Source organism: Rasamsonia emersonii, assembly GCF_000968595.1.
Source record: "Rasamsonia emersonii CBS 393.64 chromosome Unknown ctg1118621760270, whole genome shotgun sequence".
NCBI classification, from domain to species: domain Eukaryota; kingdom Fungi; phylum Ascomycota; class Eurotiomycetes; order Eurotiales; family Trichocomaceae; genus Rasamsonia; species Rasamsonia emersonii.
Window position 1 is genome coordinate 26428 of NW_013563114.1, and position 18524 is coordinate 44951.

An 18524-nucleotide genomic window follows, 5' to 3' on the forward strand; every position below is an offset into this window, starting at 1 on the left:
GAACGAAGAAATATAAAAATAAATAAACAAATCACTTCCTTCTTTTTCTCCTCGATTCCAGTCCAGTTTCTTTCGTTTTTATAGATGATCTGACATGAAGTTTTTCTTTCCTTCCTTGTTTGAGGGGGGATTTTTATTTTCATTCTTTGATACAATACACATACATAACATCGCATACATAATCTAGCTAGGTATCTAGCGAACTAAATAAGAAGATGTCTGCAGACGCGTCGTCCGCTGCTAATAGCGCGGGCTCATCAGAGGCTCGTGAGCTGAGCTTAGTCTCGAAAGTCGAGCTGAGAATCGCCCTGGCAGACACCGACGAGAAGCTCCAGCGGCTGCTGCAGACGTATCTGGCTCCGCTGCTGCTCAAGCTGGCGTCGGAGAGCCTGGCCGTGCGCAACAAGGTCATCGCCGTCTGCCACCACATCAACACCAGGATCCAGCCGCAGTCGATCCAGCTGCCCGTGCCCGCCCTGCTGAAGCAGTTCAAGGAGCAGAAGTCGCAGCTGATCCGCCATTTTGACCTGATCTACATCCAGCACGGCATCGACCGCCTGGACCCGTCGGCCAGGGCCGAACTCCTGCCGGCTGTGCTCGAGGGCGTCTCGCAGCTGGAGACCACGTCTGATCAGGCTGCTAGTGTCTTCAATCTTGTTCTCAGGCTGTTGCCTCTGCTCAAACTCCCCAAGAAAGACAGCCCCGAGGACGCCGGACTTAAGGGGAAGCTTGCTCTGTCCGACGAAGATACGCGGTTTCTGTCCTCGTGGTTCGGGAAGCTGTTTCTCCTGTCTCCAGGAGGCAAAGATGCCCGAACCTGTCCAGGGCTTGCGCCATCTGAGTACCGTTTTCTGAACAAAGCGTCTTCCCCAGAGGAGACCTGGAATCCAGCCAAAAAGGGCGGACTGAATCTGACGGAGACGAAAGTCGCCGTTGCGAGATTCCTGGCAAGCGGCGCCTTTACGAACGCTGAGAGATTTCTCCCTGCTGTGATTGCTTCTGCAGACGCGAATTCTCGTCTCGCAGAGATTGGGGATGATATCCTCAAGCGATTCACCCCGGACCTGGAGGATTCCGACGTGGTGGAGCAGCTTTATAGACTCTATTTCGGAACGGAAGGTGATGATGCAGCGCCTCCTGTGCGGACTGCGCTGCAAGTCAAAATCCTGGGTCTTCTCGGGAGATCTGTCAAGGCTACGACGTACACGGATAGGATCATCAGATTACTCGACGAAGGGCTATTCTCAGACGCGGCAAAGTCTGCCCAGGGTCTACAGGCCTCTAAACTGAGATCGCAGATCTTCACATTCACCACCTGGGTGGTCCGAGTGGGTGCCCCATCTGACTTGGAGCTCATCGCGCCCAAGGCGATAACGGGCCTGAGGGAGTTTGTGGAATCGCAAGGATGGCCCGACCCAGGAGTCAGCGGCCAGAAGCTTTCCCATGCTGACCTTGGCCTGCGCGGTCTTGCTTACGAAAGTATTGGCATCTTAGCCCCCAAATTAGCAAGAAAAACTGCTGCCGGTGACCCAGACGATGGTCTTGACATGGACCTTTTAATCTGGCTGTTCAGATCTCTCGGCTCTGACGCCTCGGGCCCGGAGATCTTTGTCAGTATTGAACAAGCGCTCGGCAGTATTCTGAGCTCGTTTACGGGGACCTCCAGCGAGGACGTGCAGCAACAGCTGCGTACTTTTCTCATGTTTCAGATGAGAACTCGGCCAGGTGAAGACGATCCGTCCACGGGCTTTAAAATCGTTCGCAGCACCCGCTTCGCTGCTGTAAGATTTGCCAACCGCTGTCTACCATACAGTGATTCGATAGCGCGATGGATCGACCTCGTCGCTGTTGGGGCTGGAGTCGATGGACAGCGGGAGATTGTCGAGGAGGGGAAGAAAGGTCTCCATCCTTACTGGTACCGGCTGCTTAACCCGAGCAAGGACGGGACAGGGACAGCATCTACTTCAACCGACGTCGAACAGAATCCCCGTTATGAATTCCCAAGATTCCGGGACCTGCCTGTGGTGTTTGGCATGTTCCGGGCCCCGGCAGAATACGTCGGTGCGTTTGCACCAGCTGTCAGATTTCATAGACATCTCCTCATCTGGGAAGCGTTCTCAAGAGCGCAGATTCCCGTGCAGATCGATCAGGACTGGGAGAACAGACTCGACACGCTTCTTCGGTCAGACGAGCCTGCGCGTTCTGCATTGAGAGAATACATCCGGCATCACACGGAACACGATGTCATCCGTCTTTTCCTGGAGTCTGCTCTAGACGGTCTCCTTTCTAGGGATGGGACCGCAGCAACGGACTGTGGCACTGATTTCGTAGATGTGAGCTCTCTCACTCCGAACGAGATATTGAGCACTCTCGTCGACCGCGCACCTTCGTTACTGGATCGTATATATTCAACCAATGACCATGCGACACAGCACGTGGCTGCGCGAGCGTTTGGTATTCTGGCTTCTCACGCTTCGCTCCCCGAGGACGAGTGCCGTCGTTTACAGACTGAGCTGGTGCAACGTATTGCGAGTTGGCAGGGCGCATTTGGACAAGTAGCAAACCAGGTTCGAGGAGCGCTCCTTGCGGCAGCTTATCTTCTCGGCAGACTTGCATACCGCAGAAGGCTGCAAGTCATCCCGGATGCACAGGTCCGTCAATGCATCTCTACTGTTGTAGATGTACTGGCAAATTCGCGCGACTCTCAACTCCGAGAAGCGGCACAGTTAGCAATCGGCCAGTTCAGTCTTGCGGAAATCTTGAACCCAACGATCATATCCGAGATCAGCGATTGGAAGACGGTCAAAGACAAGCTAGTGGAGTATGCAAAGAAGGAACAAGAAACTGCGATCCGCACACTGGGCCAGATATCATTGATCATGCCAAAGGACGGAGACAATATCTCGATGTTCGATGAGATCTTGACGGCCCTTTACAACTTGCACGAAATCCGAAAGCCAGAGGTACAGTTTACTGTCGGAGAATCACTGAGCACTGCTGCAGCAGGCTGGAAGTCGAAATCATTGATTGGGGAGTTCGATGTTGACGAAACGCCTCTGGAGACCAATGTCCCCGAGACTGTTCTCGCAGACATGGCCGACAAACTGATAGAGGGCTGTGGCGCCTCTAAGCCATCGCTGAGGAAGGCGTCTGCGATATGGCTGCTCTGTCTTGTCAAAGACTGCGGCCAGCTTGATGCGGTTCAGACGCGCCTGCGCAAATGTCAAGCAGCTTTCACAGGCCTGTTGGCGGATCGGGACGAAGTCGTTCAAGAGTCCGGCTCGAGAGGGCTCACTCTTGTGTACGAGATGGGCGATCAGGATCTGCGAGACGATCTCGTCCGAGACCTGGTGCGCTCCTTCACTGGCAACACATCCAATCTCGGAGGGGGCAAAATCAGCGAAGAGACCGAGCTGTTCGAACCAGGCGTTCTGCCAACCGGCGAGGGTTCGTCCATCACCACCTATCGAGACATCATGAATCTTGCCTCCGAAGCCGGAGACCCCAGCCTGGTGTACCGCTTCATGTCGCTCGCGTCCAACAACGCCATCTGGTCGAGCCGGGCGGCGTTCGGAAGATTCGGTCTCAGCAGCGTGCTCTCTGACTCGAGCGTCAACGGGTATCTGGCGCGAAACCCGAAGATCTACCCGAAGCTGTATCGCTACCGCTTCGACCCTAATCCGAACGTCCAGCGGTCGATGAACGACATCTGGCGTGCGCTGGTCAAAAACCCCAATGCGGTGCTGGACGCCCACTTCGACGATATCATGGAGGATCTGCTACAGAGCATCTTGGCTGGCAGGGAATGGCGTGTCCGCCAGGCTAGCTGTGCTGCGATCGCAGATTTGATCCAAGGACGCCCGCTGGAGAAGTACGACAAGTACATGGGTGAGATACTGACGAAGGCATTTAAAGTCTTGGACGACATCAAGGAATCGGTCCGGATAGCTGCTTTGAGACTCTGCCAGGTCATTACCAACATGTTGATTCGCACGCTAGAGACCGGCGATACAGGCTCTAAGCGAGCCAAAGCAATACTCGCGCATATCGTTCCTTTCCTCCTCAGCCAAGAAGGCATGGAATCCAGCGTGCAGGAAGTGCAGGCCTACGCGATCACAACATTGATACAGATCATCAAGAAGAGTCCAGGAGTAATGCTGCGCCCGTTCGTTCCTCAGATACTGGAGAAGTTTGTGGCCTCATTGAGTTTTCTGGAGCCTCAAGCTGTCAACTACATCCATCTAAATGCAGACAAGTACGGCCTCACTGGTCAAGAGATCGATAAGATGAGGCTCTCGAGTATCCGCATGTCTCCCATGATGGAGTCAATCGAGCGGTATCTACTAGATGGTCTGGATGAAGCCAGCATGAAAGAAGTCGCAGACAGACTCGACGGTGTCCTCCGTTCCGCGGTAGGACTGCCATCTAAGGTTGGCTGCAGCAGAGTCCTTGTCTTATTGAGCACGAAAAGCCTTCTCTTCCGTCCATACGCGGATCGGTTCATTCAGCTTCTGAAGAAGTATGTCTTGGACCGCAACGATACCGTGAGCGTGGCCTACAGCACCGCCATCGGATATCTCGTTCGATTAGCGACCGATGATCAGGTCTTGGACACTCTCAAATTCGCCGAGTCACTTTATTTCACCGCTGAAGAGACTCATCACCGAGTCGTATCGGGAGAGATACTGCATTCCATGTCCAAGTTATCCAGTGACCGTTTTGCAGCCTTCGCAGCCGCTGCGTTACCCTTTGTCTTCGTAGCCAAGCACGATACGGATGAGCAGGTTCGGGAGCCTTTCGACAAGACCTGGCAAGACAATGTTGGCGGCTCTCGCTCCGTCGCCCTGTACCTAAAGGAGATCCTCAATATAATCTCCGAGCATCTCGATTCTCCGCGCTGGGCGATCAAACACACCGCAGCACTGGCAGGAGCAGATGCTATCATGTGCCTGGATAAAACTCTCGATCAATCTACTGGTGAACTGGTGTGGCCTGTCTTGGAGAAGGCGCTCGCTGGTAAGACGTGGGATGGCAAAGAGACCGTGCTCAAGGCATTTGTCAGATTCTCGGAGAGTGCCAAGGCGACATGGCAAGCCCGGGAAGATATCAGGACGCAGATGAAAGTGAGAATCGCCTCCACCCAACATAGTGCACAAAATGTCTCGATGACTAATTATCATTTGGCATAGGTCATTGCCCTCAGAGAGGCCAAGAGAAATAATCCAGTGTATCGCCCGCATGGCCTCAATGCTCTAGCTGAATTCGCCGAGATCAGGGACGACCTGAACCTTCTGCCAGACGCTATGTCCATCGTGGCCCCAATAGTCGAGGAGCTGACTGACGACGGCAAAATGGAAATAGACTCGGATAATTCCATCAAGCCCAGGTGAGTGGCGCTTCCAGGTGGCCTGAGCTGATGCGAGTAAGGTTATTGACGAACTCTAACCAAATTGATAGGAGCGAGGAGACGCTAGCCGCATGCGTCAATTGCCTTCTCCGATGCGTTAACCCCACCGTAGAGCAGTCAAGTTCAGGTTGGTTTGGCCATTCTTTTTTTTTGGATCGAAGATACTCATCGGAGTTCAGTGCTGAAGGAACACTTATCCGCAATCTCTGCCCTTGTCGAGGAAGCCCTGAAACGCGGCAGCAGGCCAGTCCAAGACGCACTCTATACTGGGCTGCAAACTGTTTTCGGAAGGATCGGGACGAGGTTGTCCCAGAGGGGCAACGACCAGCCTCTGGATGCCGGCGAGCTGGAAGGGGCCATGGGGGAGCTGGCTGATCGGTTGCTCTTTCGGGATCTCGATCCGACCATCGAGAGCCTTCGAACCAAACGTGCCAGGGCAGCGGAGGAATACATCGCCGTGTCCCGGCAGGCAGGATTCGGAGTGCGCGAGAGCGCGAGGCAGTCGATTGCAGCGTGGCTTACGCAGGAGCGAGCTGCGCCTATCCAACGCATTCTTAACGACGCCCTGCGGAAGCTTGACAAGTAGAGGGTCCAGTTTCCACGTGGGAGATCGACGGTAAGGATAGCAGAGACCGGGCACTGGACATGAGAGGGCGACACGACGAGGAGAGCAGCTTAGCTGGAGGAGCGAAACCGGACGGGGAAGGAGTTTGCGGCGGGAATGCAGCCATCGACTGCTCGGAGGAAATCGTAGATTCGTACCTACCTAGATAGGCAGGTATGGCCCGCTAGATGCCATGTGTCTGACAGGGGCCCGCCGAGGCCGCTAAAAGTCGCTAGAACGCCTAAAAATAAAGACCACCAAGGGCCCTAAATGGCCCCAAGACTGCCACCTTTCAGCGGCGCTGTTTTCCAGAGTATTTCTTAGCAACGGAGCTTGGCCGTCTTAGGCGAATGGAAGCGGACCACGACAGAATAGACGAATCGTTCTTTGCTAGAGTCCGTGGACCTGGCCGTGTGGGCGTTGACGAACATAAGCTTGAAGCTAAACTTAGACCGGGTTACTCCGTACAGACATCGGGGGGATCGAGATATATCATTGATGTCCGGTCTCGGCTCACTACTGCAGGCTGCAAGTCGCCGTGCTGAGAAGCGCAGAAGGGGCCCTAGTCAGTCAATAGTCAATTCCATAGTAGGGAGTAGTCGATAGATCAGGCCGACGGAGGCTGAAGACACAGGGAGACTGGGAAGGAACCACTCGGCAGCTGCCGCGCGACTTCCGAATACGTCCAGGAGGCGCCTTCTTCACGAAAGCTAAGCACCTTCCAAAGTAAGGCAGTCGAACCATCACGGGTCCGGTGTCTGCTCAGGCTTCTCTTGGAAATCCATCCTAGGGAATCTTACGTTACGTAGCACACATATCGAGGCTACGATGCGCTGTCACCATAGCACCAGTGGCAACGGACCTGGAAATAAAGATAAGCATGAATTGATTCCGAGAACACGCAGCCCTCCGTATACCGGGCAGGCAAGCTGAGCAGTGGTACGGAAGTCACGGGACGCTCGACAGGCGGCTCCGTGATAGTGGGCACTGGAAAATTCTCACTCTGGGCAACGGTATTGAACTGGATTTTAAATCCTAACACGTCGGATGTGCACCATGGTCGTTGAGGCTGCCACTCTTGGCAGTAGGGGATGGTGAGTCCTGTGACCTGTATGCGGAGTACGGAGCAGAGAGTGATCTACTCCGTATCTGGACGGAGGACAAATTGCACCGTAGACGGAGGATAAAAATAGCCTTCGCTAGTGCAGTTTCTGGACGATCGTTGGTCAATCAGCGGCGACGCTTTGGCCTCATTCTGGCATGCATGTGCAGAACCAGTGTGTTGGGCTCCTCGAGTGGTTCGATTTAGCATAAGCTGTTCCTCCAGCGCCTGCATCCGGTATAGCCGAGAACGCTGTTCTTACAGATCTAGCAGTAGTGATTTGTGCAGAATCCATGCAGAAAGCACCTCGACATCCGACACTCCGTGAACCTTGGGCGAAGACACGTGCCAAGCCATCCAGGAAAATATCCTGATTGGGTAGGGAAGCGAGAGCCACAGCTGTTCGATGGAACACAACGCATGCGCTGCAGGATAAGCATAGCTCCGCGTGGCGGCGGCACAACCAGAACAGCGGTGCAGGCAGTTGGAGCTCAGCCCCTTCGCAGTCGTTCCAGAACCCCGTCGCCCCCCCAAGACGCTCTGGCCCATGGTCTAGACGGCGGCCATGTCGGCAGACTGCCTGCTCTCCATCGCCGTGATCTTTGCCCGGGATACGGGCTATACGAAGAGAATGTGCCAGAAGGCAGAACCAAATTGGCTTGCGCGGAAGAGAGATCTCACTATCACTAGCAGGTTACCTGCTCCCCCACCTCAACAACCTCCAGCCTCCACAACGCAATGTCCACGTCTTCCGGCCTGGCCTCAGGAGGTCAGGAAGCTAGGCCTGTCCCTCTCCTGCTGTGTGTTGATGTGCAGCCCAGGGAGACGCAGCTGAGAGAAGAACGATCATGTCCTCATCTCCCACATCGCAGCCGGTTCACTTAGGGGGAAGTTCGGCCATCCCACTTGGCTGGCTGGCATCAGTTCTTGCCAGGCACAGGCCTGGCTGAACGCTGCTCCGATGCGGGTCTTGGGCCTTGCTTAGTAGTAATGGCGCCGCTGCATGTGGCCCTGCATGGCGCCATCGACTATGGGATACCCGGACACATGGTTGGCAGACGGTGTTAGATTATCGATAGATTGATCCGAGAATGGGGGCAATGCATCTTCTAGCGATTAGCTAGCGTCCATTCCGTATTTAATTTTAGACACGTTTAGTTATCCTTCCCCAGACGTGACCACGCTCTCTACTCGGCCCGCGGTCCGACAAGCGCTCGCAGATCCAGATAGACCACTTCCTTTTTTTGACTTGGCTGGTCTTGTGCATAAATAAACTATCCAGGTAACGACCTAGAAATCAGCTCCAAAAGCACAAGAGCAACAGCAAGAAAAAGGAAGGCAAAAATGTCTTCGCCACCTGAACTGGGGCCCGGATCCCTGGCCATGCTCGATCTAGGTAGTAGATATAGCCTCCTTTCCATTCCAGGGTAGTTCACTACGACTGGTTCCCTTAACCCGGGAGTCATGATTAGGAGAGCTCATCGTCGTCGATTGTCCATTCATTCCCCTAATATTTCTATCCCATCGTCACGAATCCTTGGGAAGTCCCCGTGATCGTTCTTGCATGGCTGGCGCTTGATTTGGTAGGGTTTATCGCCTCCTTCTTCAGCTCAAGCCAAGCCTTTGTATTAATCATCGTCTCTCAAGTCTTCTGGTGTCTGTTTCTTTCCTGTTCTATCCTATTGTCTACTTGTATCTACTGGTGTTTACTCCAATCTCAAAATCACATATATTTTGAGACCCTGATCTACTTCTACTAGTTGGCGACATGACGCTTGCCAATCGCTGAACGAAACACAAGAAGGGATACCAGACTGCAAAAAGAGAATAACCTTTTTTTTTATACACACGCCAGAACGGTCTCCCTAACCGTCCGGATCTTGGCAGGCAGGAAGCCAGGAATTTCGGGTGATGACAGTAGCAAGCATTGTTATGTCGAACAGCAGGGGCGATGGATCTGGAAAACAGTCGTTACGGTTACCAATAATTGCCCCCAAGGATGAGATATCTCCATCGGCCAGTACCCCCGCTGGATCGAGTACGGTCAATACGCCCGCAAACCTGAGCGTTCCCCCGCGTGTGCAGTTGCTGCCACGATCGAGGACAGGTTGCTGGTCAGTGCTTTCTTCTCAGATCTACTTTCTCGATAACCTTGGCTCACCATCTCCACAGGACATGTCGAGTGAGCACTCCTCTCTCATTATGGTCAATGTTTGGTCTGTGCTGATCGTGCTGACGACTACTCTTGTGCTTGATAGAGCCGCAAAGGTGAGCCACAGTACTTGTTATACTCCAAGATTGATGCTGACTATTATTCCCAGTCAAATGCGACGAGATTCGTCCCACATGCGGAGTACGTTGGCAGACACCCTTCCTGCCGTATGACTCTGGTCATTGACTAACGGGCAGATTGATAGCAATGCTCCCGTTTGGGTCATGTCTGCGATTACAGCCCCCGGCTGTCATTCCGCGATGACACGCCTCGGGTCGTGGAACGCATGTCTGAAGTATCCACCGCCGGGAACGCTGTTTGGGATCGTAAGTCATCGACGTCGTTTTCTCGCTCCCTTCTCTGTTGGGCATGGGCTTATGGAAAAATCTTTTGCGTGGATAGCGTCATCACGGATTCACTCTCCTCCTGTGTCCCCCGGTCTACCAGATTCAATGCCTCCATTCTCCATGTTGACTTCGGATGAGGAGCGTGAGAGGAAAGCCGAAAGCTCAAGCCCAGGCACTTACCATGTTATTGTGAACCCGGACAGCTTCTCGGGACTCCCAGAATATGCGGACGAATCGGCCGACGATTTGAATATCAGCAGCCTGTCACTTGGTAGAGGATCAGAGACCAGCTCGAGGATTGGCAATAGCCGAAGAGGCGAGCGGGAGAGCAGCATCGAAACTGGTGACCCGAATGTGGTCATTCTGAGTCGGTTTGAAGACAGTACCCACCGCTCCCCGTCCTCCCAGTGGAAGAAGTCGAGGTTATCCCCGGCATCAGACATCACGGCCGCCTCCTCTCAAGCCATCCCTGCTCAGTTTCCTGTTGATGAAAAAGGCCCCCGTCCACTCGACCGCATGGTCTCCCAAGGAGGGCAAGATGAGAGACTGCTCTCGCATTTTCGCGATGTCGTTTGGAGACAACTAATCCAGGGCCAATCGACCAGAGACTCGTCGCCCATTTCCAGTCCGATCTTTCCAAATGTGTACATCTTCGAGGAAGTAGCCTCTACATTCCGACCAGTGAGTCTTCCATGCTTGTCTCTTTAGCACTGTTGCAATAAACCCCAGGGATCCTAACCAACACGATCTTTTGCAGCTGTTCCACGCCATGATGGCTGTTTCTGCTCTCAGCCTGGCCCACAAAAACGAGGGGCAAAGCATTGACGCACTACAACATTACCAGCAAGCCTTTCCCTCGCTCCAAACGTGTATTCGAAGCGACGAAGACCTCAGTTCGGATGGCGTTTTCCTAACACACTTTCTCCTGCTGATCTATGAGGTGAGATCCCCAAAACAACAATCCACGCCCATCTCGAGTAGAGGCTAACTCAGCCACATAGATTGCGGCCGCTGAACCTGGTGGCTCCAATCTGTGGTCCCATCATATCTCCCGGTTGCTACGGATCTCTTTGATGAGGAACTCAACCTTTGGTGGGAAGGAAAAATACCCCTATATTATTTGGTGGATCTGCAGCATTGATTTGTACGCACTCTTTAGTGGAGCAGGTACGGGAGAATTTCTCGGTGCCATGCTGAAGAACAACATGCTCCCGAGTCCGGAATGTCAGCTCTACCCCCTGGCTGCCAACGGATATAGCGTTATCTACCCCGAGGAGAGTGACAGTCTGCCGGCCGTCTTGCAACTGTACCATAAGACCTTTGTCCTGGCAGCCCGTCTCGGATTCCTCGCCGCTGATCTCCGTCGAGGAAGCATCTCGGCCGCCTTTGGCGATGGATCGACGAGCTCAGGATCCTTTGCCCATGCGGCACAGCACTCTGGAAAGCTCTATGAGATCCGACACAGCCTACAACAACTGTGGCAATCATCGAACGCAACTTATCTTTGTCAGCGCATGGATAGTTTTCCGCAACGGCCAAAAGAGCTCCTCCAGAATGTATGTTTCCGAACACCATCCCTCTGCCCTCTCTCCGTGCCAGACGCTGACTGTTGACTTTAGGCTTTGACTTTGTATCACGCGTGTCTGATCTACTCATATACCAGCATGTGGCCTGGGCAGCGCATGGCCCCCGACAGCGCGTCTGACGAGGTGATCGGGCACCACGCGGCGGTGATCTTGCAGGTGGCGGAGAACATCGTCAACACGGGACGATTCGATCTCCGATTCATCATCTTCCCCCTCTTCATGGCGGGGACGGCCACGTCATCGGGCGACCAGAAGATGTTAGCAATGGACCTGATGTCGAGCATGGAGAAGGAAGGCCTGGGCCGCAACGCAACGACGACACGGAACCTGCTCCAGATTGTGTACGAGCGGCAGACACTGCAATTCATGACGGTGGGCCATTCGCTGAATGTGGATTGGGCCGAGATCATGATGGAACAGGGACTGCAAGTTGTCAACTTTGGGCTGTAATTGTATGCATCCGTGGTAGGGAGGTCTGGCGCGCGACTTAGTGTCTTCTCTTTTGTCTCCTTTGTTTCTTATCTTCAACTGGGCTTTCTAGTTTGTCTACGTCTACGATATACGATATATGAGATATGACGACATGAGCTGAGCACAATGGGGCATTTTCTTTCTTCTTTCTTTTCTTCTTTCTTTTCCTCTTCTGTTCATGTACATAGATCTCTGGATGCATTACGATGTAATAACGATATGCCGTTAAGTGGTACATGTATATTTATATTTTCCCTTCTCTTCTCATCAATGTGCTGGGTATTATTTGATTATTTTCGCCAAGGCCGCTTTAACACATGGAGGGACGACAAAAACTAACTCTATCCCAGATAAAAGAACCTTCGAGATCGGAGAATCTTATCCTGACCTTGTTATCAATACCTACCCATTTGGGAAAAGAGTCTATTAATGGAACGGAACTCGGGCCGGCGGCGGGTCGTTCCAGCAGATCGCGGTGGTTCCGAAGACCGGGCACGCTGCAGGCCATTCAGAGATTGTTCCAGCGTCCGATGCGAGAATGTGCTCTGGAAGAATGCACCATTGGTCTGAAGGCAGTCCTCGCAGCCAGTCGTCCGTTGCAGGGCTGTGCAGAGCATCACTAGTGGCCCTGTGACGCCCGGCAGCCAGCCAATCAGCATGCCGGGACTGCACCTCCGTAGCGCCCGCCCAGCAAGCGGCGGGCGGCTTGGGGAAGGCGCGGCCAATGGATGCGGGGTATCAACCCCCCTCCTTCCCCCGGGGCCTGAAGAATCGCATCCCCAAGCAGCCCGACAGCAGTCAATTCTCTGCAGGCGCGTCCAGCTGCCAGTGGCGTCTCTCTCTCTCTCCTGGCCATCTTGTACGAGGTATGTACCGTCCTGCCTTGCACTTCGCCATCTCGTCTTGCTTAGATTGCGTATGTACTGCACACACATACACACATAGATACATACGTCGTTTCAGCCCTTGGTCTTCTTCATCCCGTGTTGGCCGTTGTGCTGCATCTTGTTTTATGTCTGCCCATTCTGCATCTTCCTCTTAGCATCCCAGATAGAGCTAAAAATAACTCTCCGCAGCGCGAGATCCTCCCACTGTGCCGCGACTGGCCTGACCTTAAACGCCGGTTGAGCTCGCCATGAGTAGTAGCAGCAACAACCGCCATGGCAAACCTGACGAGGAGATGTTCCTCGACTCTCCCTCTGCTCAGAGACCTGGCCATGAACCGCCCATCGTGGAGCCCTTGAGGATCAACAAGAGAGAAACCCCGTCTCCGGCAGCTTCCTCGAACCAACACGACTCCTCCGCTTCCTCTTCCTCCCTCCCCTATCCTGACGACCGGCCCCAACCGCAGCAGACGCGCACCGGAAGCAGCGCCATGGGCCAGCCGCCATACTCAGAGACTGGACGGACCACAAGTCCTGCCCAGGCCAATGCTTCTCCAGCAACATCTACCAGCTCTGGAGGCCCGCGACCATCAGAATACCCTGCCGCTCTGCGGCCCCGCGATGGACGGGAGCCCAAGCCTGCAACGCTGGCCGAAAGACGAGGGAACGTGCCAAAGCCATTGCCTGATACTCCCGGTCCAGAGACCCCAGATAAGGACAGTCGCCTTCAAAGAGTTGCCCCAGGAGCGCCGGCCGCCCAGGGCAACAACGCAGAGAATTCGAATCATCATCTGGATTACCGCCACCAGTACTTTCCTCCTCCTGGTGGCTCGACAGCCCTCAATTCCTCGTCCGCGGCGCAGGCTCATCTCCGAGAGTCGAATCCCTCCTCGATCAACCGTGTCAGCTCGACTACGTCCATATCGACCACCCGCGCCCAGCGGGGATCTCCGCCGCCGCCAGAGACCCCCATTGTTGAACCCGGTCAACAACCGGGATCGGACATCGAGGCTCGATATGCCGCCGCCGGAATCGCGGGCACCTCGACGCTGGCGAGTCTGCAGGCTCAGAATGCGGCCGCCCAGCAGAGAGCGAACCAGTATGCCAATCGACAACCTCGACCGCAGCAACCGGTGCAGCGGCCCTGGACACCCACCGAACAGCCTGGGACCCAACCTCACGGGCCTCCTACGGTCTACCAAGGTGTCAGTGAGATTGGACCCCAGCAACATCCGTTGGCCGCTTCGCCGCCGCCGAACCAACAATCGGCTCCGGTCAATCCTCCCACGTCGCGGCCCACGATTCCCCCCAATGCTCTGGAGGAAGACTTGCAGCGCATGCAGATCAACTCCTCCCCTCCTCCAGCATACTCGAGCATACAGGGAGCCGATACATCGCAAACGTATCCCAACGAGAAACAGCGTCCAGCTGCAGGACCGCAAGGCCATCCTGCTACATCATCAGCGGCGACGACGGGAGCAGGAGCTGCTGCTGTTACCTCCACAGTTCCCTCATCTCAAACTCACCCCGCCTTTGCCAATGACCCTAGACAACAACAACAACAACAACAACCGGGACCGTCGCCACAGCAGGCTCACCAAGCCGGGGTGCCTGCTGACCAACATCCCCAGGTCACCGCATCTCCCGCACCGAGTGGAGTGCCTCCCGCATCGCCCCCTCCCTTACCGGAGGGCTGGATCGCTCATTTGGACCCAAACTCCGGACAATACTACTATATCCATCTGCCGACGCAGTCGACACAGTGGGAGTTTCCCAAGGGGCCTACCCCCCTGAACCTCAACGACACTCCATTGTCGCCGGTGGGAAGTGTCTACAGTGGTCACCCTCTCGCATCACCGGGCCTGTCCACATTCGGAGGCAAGCCACTCGCGTCTCCGGGAATCCCACTGACCCCTGGTTATGAAAGCTTCGCCGCTGCAGCTGCAGGTCCACCTCCTCCGAGCAGCGGGGTAGATTTATATAAAGTGGCGCCCACAAACGGGGTCTACTTTGGACCCTATCTCCGATATACCAATATCGATCTGGAACGGGGGATCTGGCTGGGATCTATTCTTCTCGTGACTGATGCCCCTCATCCGCCCACCATCCATATCCATCAAAGCATCGATCTCTCTCCGAATCCCCGGCAGCTGAAAGCCGTCAACATCGCCGTTCACCGGCGGTGGACATTTTACAAGTATGAAATCGACCTGAAGATGGAGGACGGTCCGACCAAATGGACTTATGCCGTCACGTCCCACCTGGGGTGCACCCGCTACGAGTTCTTGGTCGCTGGTCGGCACGAGACGAATTGGCGGTTCATTGCAACCTCGGGCAATGATTTCGCTATCAATGTCAACGCCAACGAACGAGCTCGCCTTGGGGGCGTGGGATTCATGTGGAAGGACATCATGCAGAAGCATGCAGAGATTGGAGGGTTCCATGTGCAACTAGGCTTGGGGGGACAGATCTTTGCAGACCGTATCTGGAAGGAGATCCCCTTGCTCAAGCAATGGCTGGCAACCAGTGGAAAGGAGAACCGGAAGAATGCCCCGTGGACGGCGGCTCACGAGGAGGATGTCACTCATGCGTACTTCCACTACTACACCAGCCACTTTGACCAACCGTATCTCCGGGAGGCGTTTGCTCAAATCCCGTACATCCTGCAGTTGGATGACCATGATATGTAACGTTNTTTCCCCCCCCCCCCCCGGTCCGCCTCCTCCTATCCCGGAAGCTGACTGTCTGAGAAGATTCGACGGGTTCGGGTCATACCCTCCGCACATGCAATTCTCGAACATGTTCAAGAACATTGGACGGATCGGGATCGAGATGTATCTGCTCTTCCAGCATCATACCACCCTCGAGCTACTCCGGAATGTCAACTCAGACATAGATCTGTTCACCATCACAGGAACAGGATGGCATTTTGTGAAATATCTGGGGCCGGCCGTCGTGGTCGTTGGACCGGACTGTCGTTCAGAACGGAACCCACACCAGGTAATGGCTGGGCCCACGTATCAGGGCCTATTCCCTAAGATCGCAATGCTGCCGCCCAGTGTCCAGCACTGTATCTGGATGATTTCCGTGCCTGTGATCTATCCCCGGATGGAAACGACCGAGCAGCTGGCGCAGGCCGTGGCTACGGGAAAGAAGGCTGTCACGGGCGCGTACAACCTGCTCGGGAAAGTAACCAGCTCGGTGGCCGGCGTGGTCGGGGCCAAGGACGCTGTGGGCTCCGGGTTTGATGCCGTGAAGCGAGCGGTGGGGAAGTCGGGCCTCATGGGTGGCGTGTTGAACTCCTTTGGGGATATCGACATACTCGACGAGCTGAGAGATCAGTGGACGCATGAATCCAAAGATCTCGAGCGAACATACTTGATCCGAACGCTGCAGGGGATCGCGCGCCAGAAATCGATCCGCATGACTTTTATATCTGGTGCAGTCAATGTTTGCGGTGCCGGTCTGGTTCACGATCCGAGCCATCCCAACGACCACAAGACCATGTACCAGCTCATCGCGTCTCCGATAGTCAATACACCGCAGCCGTCGTACATTTTGAAATTGCTCCACAGCAACAAACCCTCGTATATTCCCGCCAACGGACAGCGGTCCACCCCGTCCCAGCCGACCGACACCAAGGAGGACATGCTGGAGCTCTTCCAGACGGAGGTAACGGGCCAGCCGCGCGAATTCCGCCGCCTCATGGGCCGTCGAAACTATGTAGCGGTCGTGGCCTTTGACCCGGACGTGGTGTCGGGCACTGGGCAAGGGAGCGGGAAGCTCAGTCTGGCAGCGGATTTCATGGTACAGGGTGAGGGAGCTTACGCGAGTGTAGTCAAGTATGGGCCCGTCATTATCCCGAGTCTGGAGTATGGTAGATAGTAGTCTTATTTTCTTTTTTTTTTGTCCCCTATTTTGTCGTCCATTTTTGGCCATTTCCACTCAACAGCCTATTCCGTATAAGCGATGCAATTTGAGACTGTTTCCTTTTAGTGTTTAATGTACCACATGATAGTACATATTATCATCATTATTGAAGATTACTTATTAGCTAGCCCATTCCGACTTGCATATGTGTTGCCCGGAGAGAAGATGAACGCTATTGAGAAAGATATTTTGTTCCTTAGCAATATGTAAGGAGTGCGTGGGATAATGGAAGGTAGACGGAATAGAATTTCGTGCGAAGTATTATCAAACTGCTTGCTCTTATCTCCACGATCCCGGATCTCCACCCGGCACGCAGAGACCGATTCTCCAGAAATAGTCCCTGTGGGCAAAGAGAAGCTCCCATAGTCGGTACCTCGATGGAATGAGGGACCACTGCGCGGACAGTTGCCCAGACTGCTGCTGCTGCTTCAGAATCTCTGCAGGAGAAGAGTCTTGCGGAGACGACCGGAGATCTTGGACCGACAAAGCCAGTGATTCAGACCTGTCTACTCCCGCGATACATCGTGGATCGGCATCACCGTCGCAGTGTTCCAGATCGGAAACCGAAGGCGGAAGATCCAACTTGGAGATGTAGATCTCTCCCGCGTGCATTCTGTACCCCCACTCTTCCAGGGGCAGAAGCGGGACGGGGTCGTTGACGTGCGTCACACGTCGATATGCGATATTGTCATCATCATCTTCTTCTTTCCCGTCATCTGAAATGAGGTCAAAGACCTCGTCGATAAACTGCGCCAGAGCCAGGTTGCCTACTCTTGGTTCTCCAAACGTCGTCACTCGGGGACTCCAGCCGCGAAGCTTCATCTCGAGACCTGCAAGAGCCGCGACAGCACCTCCTAACGAGTGGCCCACGAGAACGATCTCATAGTCCGGATACTTCGCCCGCGCCTCGGCCACAGAGGGCAGCACAATCGACCGGGTATTCTTCCAGGCGGTCCAGAAACCGGCATGGACCGTGCAATTGGTGCACCTTTTCTTCTGTGTGTCCTCGTCGTCATCATCGTCCTCCCCGCCATCGGCAGGATACGGGACATAGGCCTGAGGAACGGCAGACAGGTCGACGATCGTATTCGCAAGCGAGTACGTGCCGCGGAAGGCGACAACAATTCGCTTTGCGAAAGGTGGGTGGGAGAGCGCAATATATCCACTGGAGTCAGCAAGTAAGGGGCCCGTGTTCCAGGTCTAGATAGTAATGAAGAATTTCCAGTATTGAAACGATTAGCTAGATTTTCTTTAAAAAAATGTCTCTCTAATATGTAGACGTTGTGTACTCACCGTAACCAACTCAAACCCGTCAAACACACTACAATGACTCAGGCATCGGAACGGCCGATAGATCCCTGTGGTCCCAACACAGTACGAGATGTCGACCAGCCTGGCGAGCTCTTCGAGGTCTTCGAACAGCTCCGTGGAGACATTCCGATGTTTCCCTGTTCGTGTTTGTCCGTCTGTTGTCGAAAGGACAAGGTTTGTTGCTGTTGTTGCTGCTGCCGCCGCCGGCGGAACAAGATGTGCCACGGCAGAGGAAAAGATGACAGCTATAGCGAGAAAATACCGCCTCATTGCCGCTGACTCTGCACGAGAAGCAGCTTCAAGGCTGTTCGATTCATACTATCCGGCGCTTGCCACACGTTGAGACGGGTTATACCAAAGGAAGAACAAGGGGGAAAAACCCGAGGATATGTTTGCGGGTAGTGATACGCCGAGTCCCTGCCCTGTCACATGGAGGAACTGGGACGATCAGCTGTTGCGGTTGAGGATGATGTCACGGCATGGACGATGACTTGGACAGGGCAATGGTCTAGTCACAAGCCACTTCAAGCAAAATCCGGGGAAGTAAAGTTAGACTAAGCAAGGTCATTGGGGACGCTAAACCCGTTCGGGTTCGCGTCCCACAACGTCTCTCTATTGTGCGTATCAGCTGATGATGCTACGATTCTCTCGTCCCTAATCGGCTACGCTG

At 54.3% G+C, this 18524-nt stretch overlaps 4 protein-coding genes across 4 annotated transcripts; 3 read left to right on the plus strand and 1 right to left on the minus strand.

Moving 5' to 3' along the window:
* Positions 1-215: 215 nt before the first annotated feature.
* T310_5321 (Proteasome component (Ecm29)) lies at positions 216-5993 on the plus strand (the record flags this gene model as incomplete). Its single annotated transcript, XM_013471802.1, has 4 exons — positions 216-5123; positions 5190-5386; positions 5458-5534; positions 5587-5993. The coding sequence occupies 4 exons, from the start codon at positions 216-218 to the stop codon at positions 5991-5993; spliced, it is 5589 nt and encodes a 1862-aa protein (XP_013327256.1).
* A 2464-nt stretch (positions 5994-8457) lies between these two features.
* Positions 8458-11708, plus strand: T310_5322 (uncharacterized protein; the record flags this gene model as incomplete). The annotated part of the gene is made up of 8 exons (XM_013471803.1): positions 8458-8540; positions 9057-9381; positions 9435-9466; positions 9566-9651; positions 9728-10353; positions 10430-10612; positions 10674-11228; positions 11292-11708. 8 exons carry the CDS (start codon positions 8458-8460, stop codon positions 11706-11708), a joined length of 2307 nt encoding a protein of 768 aa, XP_013327257.1.
* Positions 11709-12864: 1156 nt separating this feature from the next.
* T310_5323 (WW domain protein) lies at positions 12865-16498 on the plus strand (the record flags this gene model as incomplete). Its single annotated transcript, XM_013471804.1, has 2 exons — positions 12865-15299; positions 15367-16498. The coding sequence occupies 2 exons, from the start codon at positions 12865-12867 to the stop codon at positions 16496-16498; spliced, it is 3567 nt and encodes a 1188-aa protein (XP_013327258.1).
* A 324-nt stretch (positions 16499-16822) lies between these two features.
* T310_5324 (Extracellular triacylglycerol lipase) lies at positions 16823-18124 on the minus strand (the record flags this gene model as incomplete). The annotated part of the gene is made up of 2 exons (XM_013471805.1): positions 16823-17743; positions 17837-18124. 2 exons carry the CDS (start codon positions 18122-18124, stop codon positions 16823-16825), a joined length of 1209 nt encoding a protein of 402 aa, XP_013327259.1.
* Between the last annotated feature and the right edge of the window lie 400 nt (positions 18125-18524).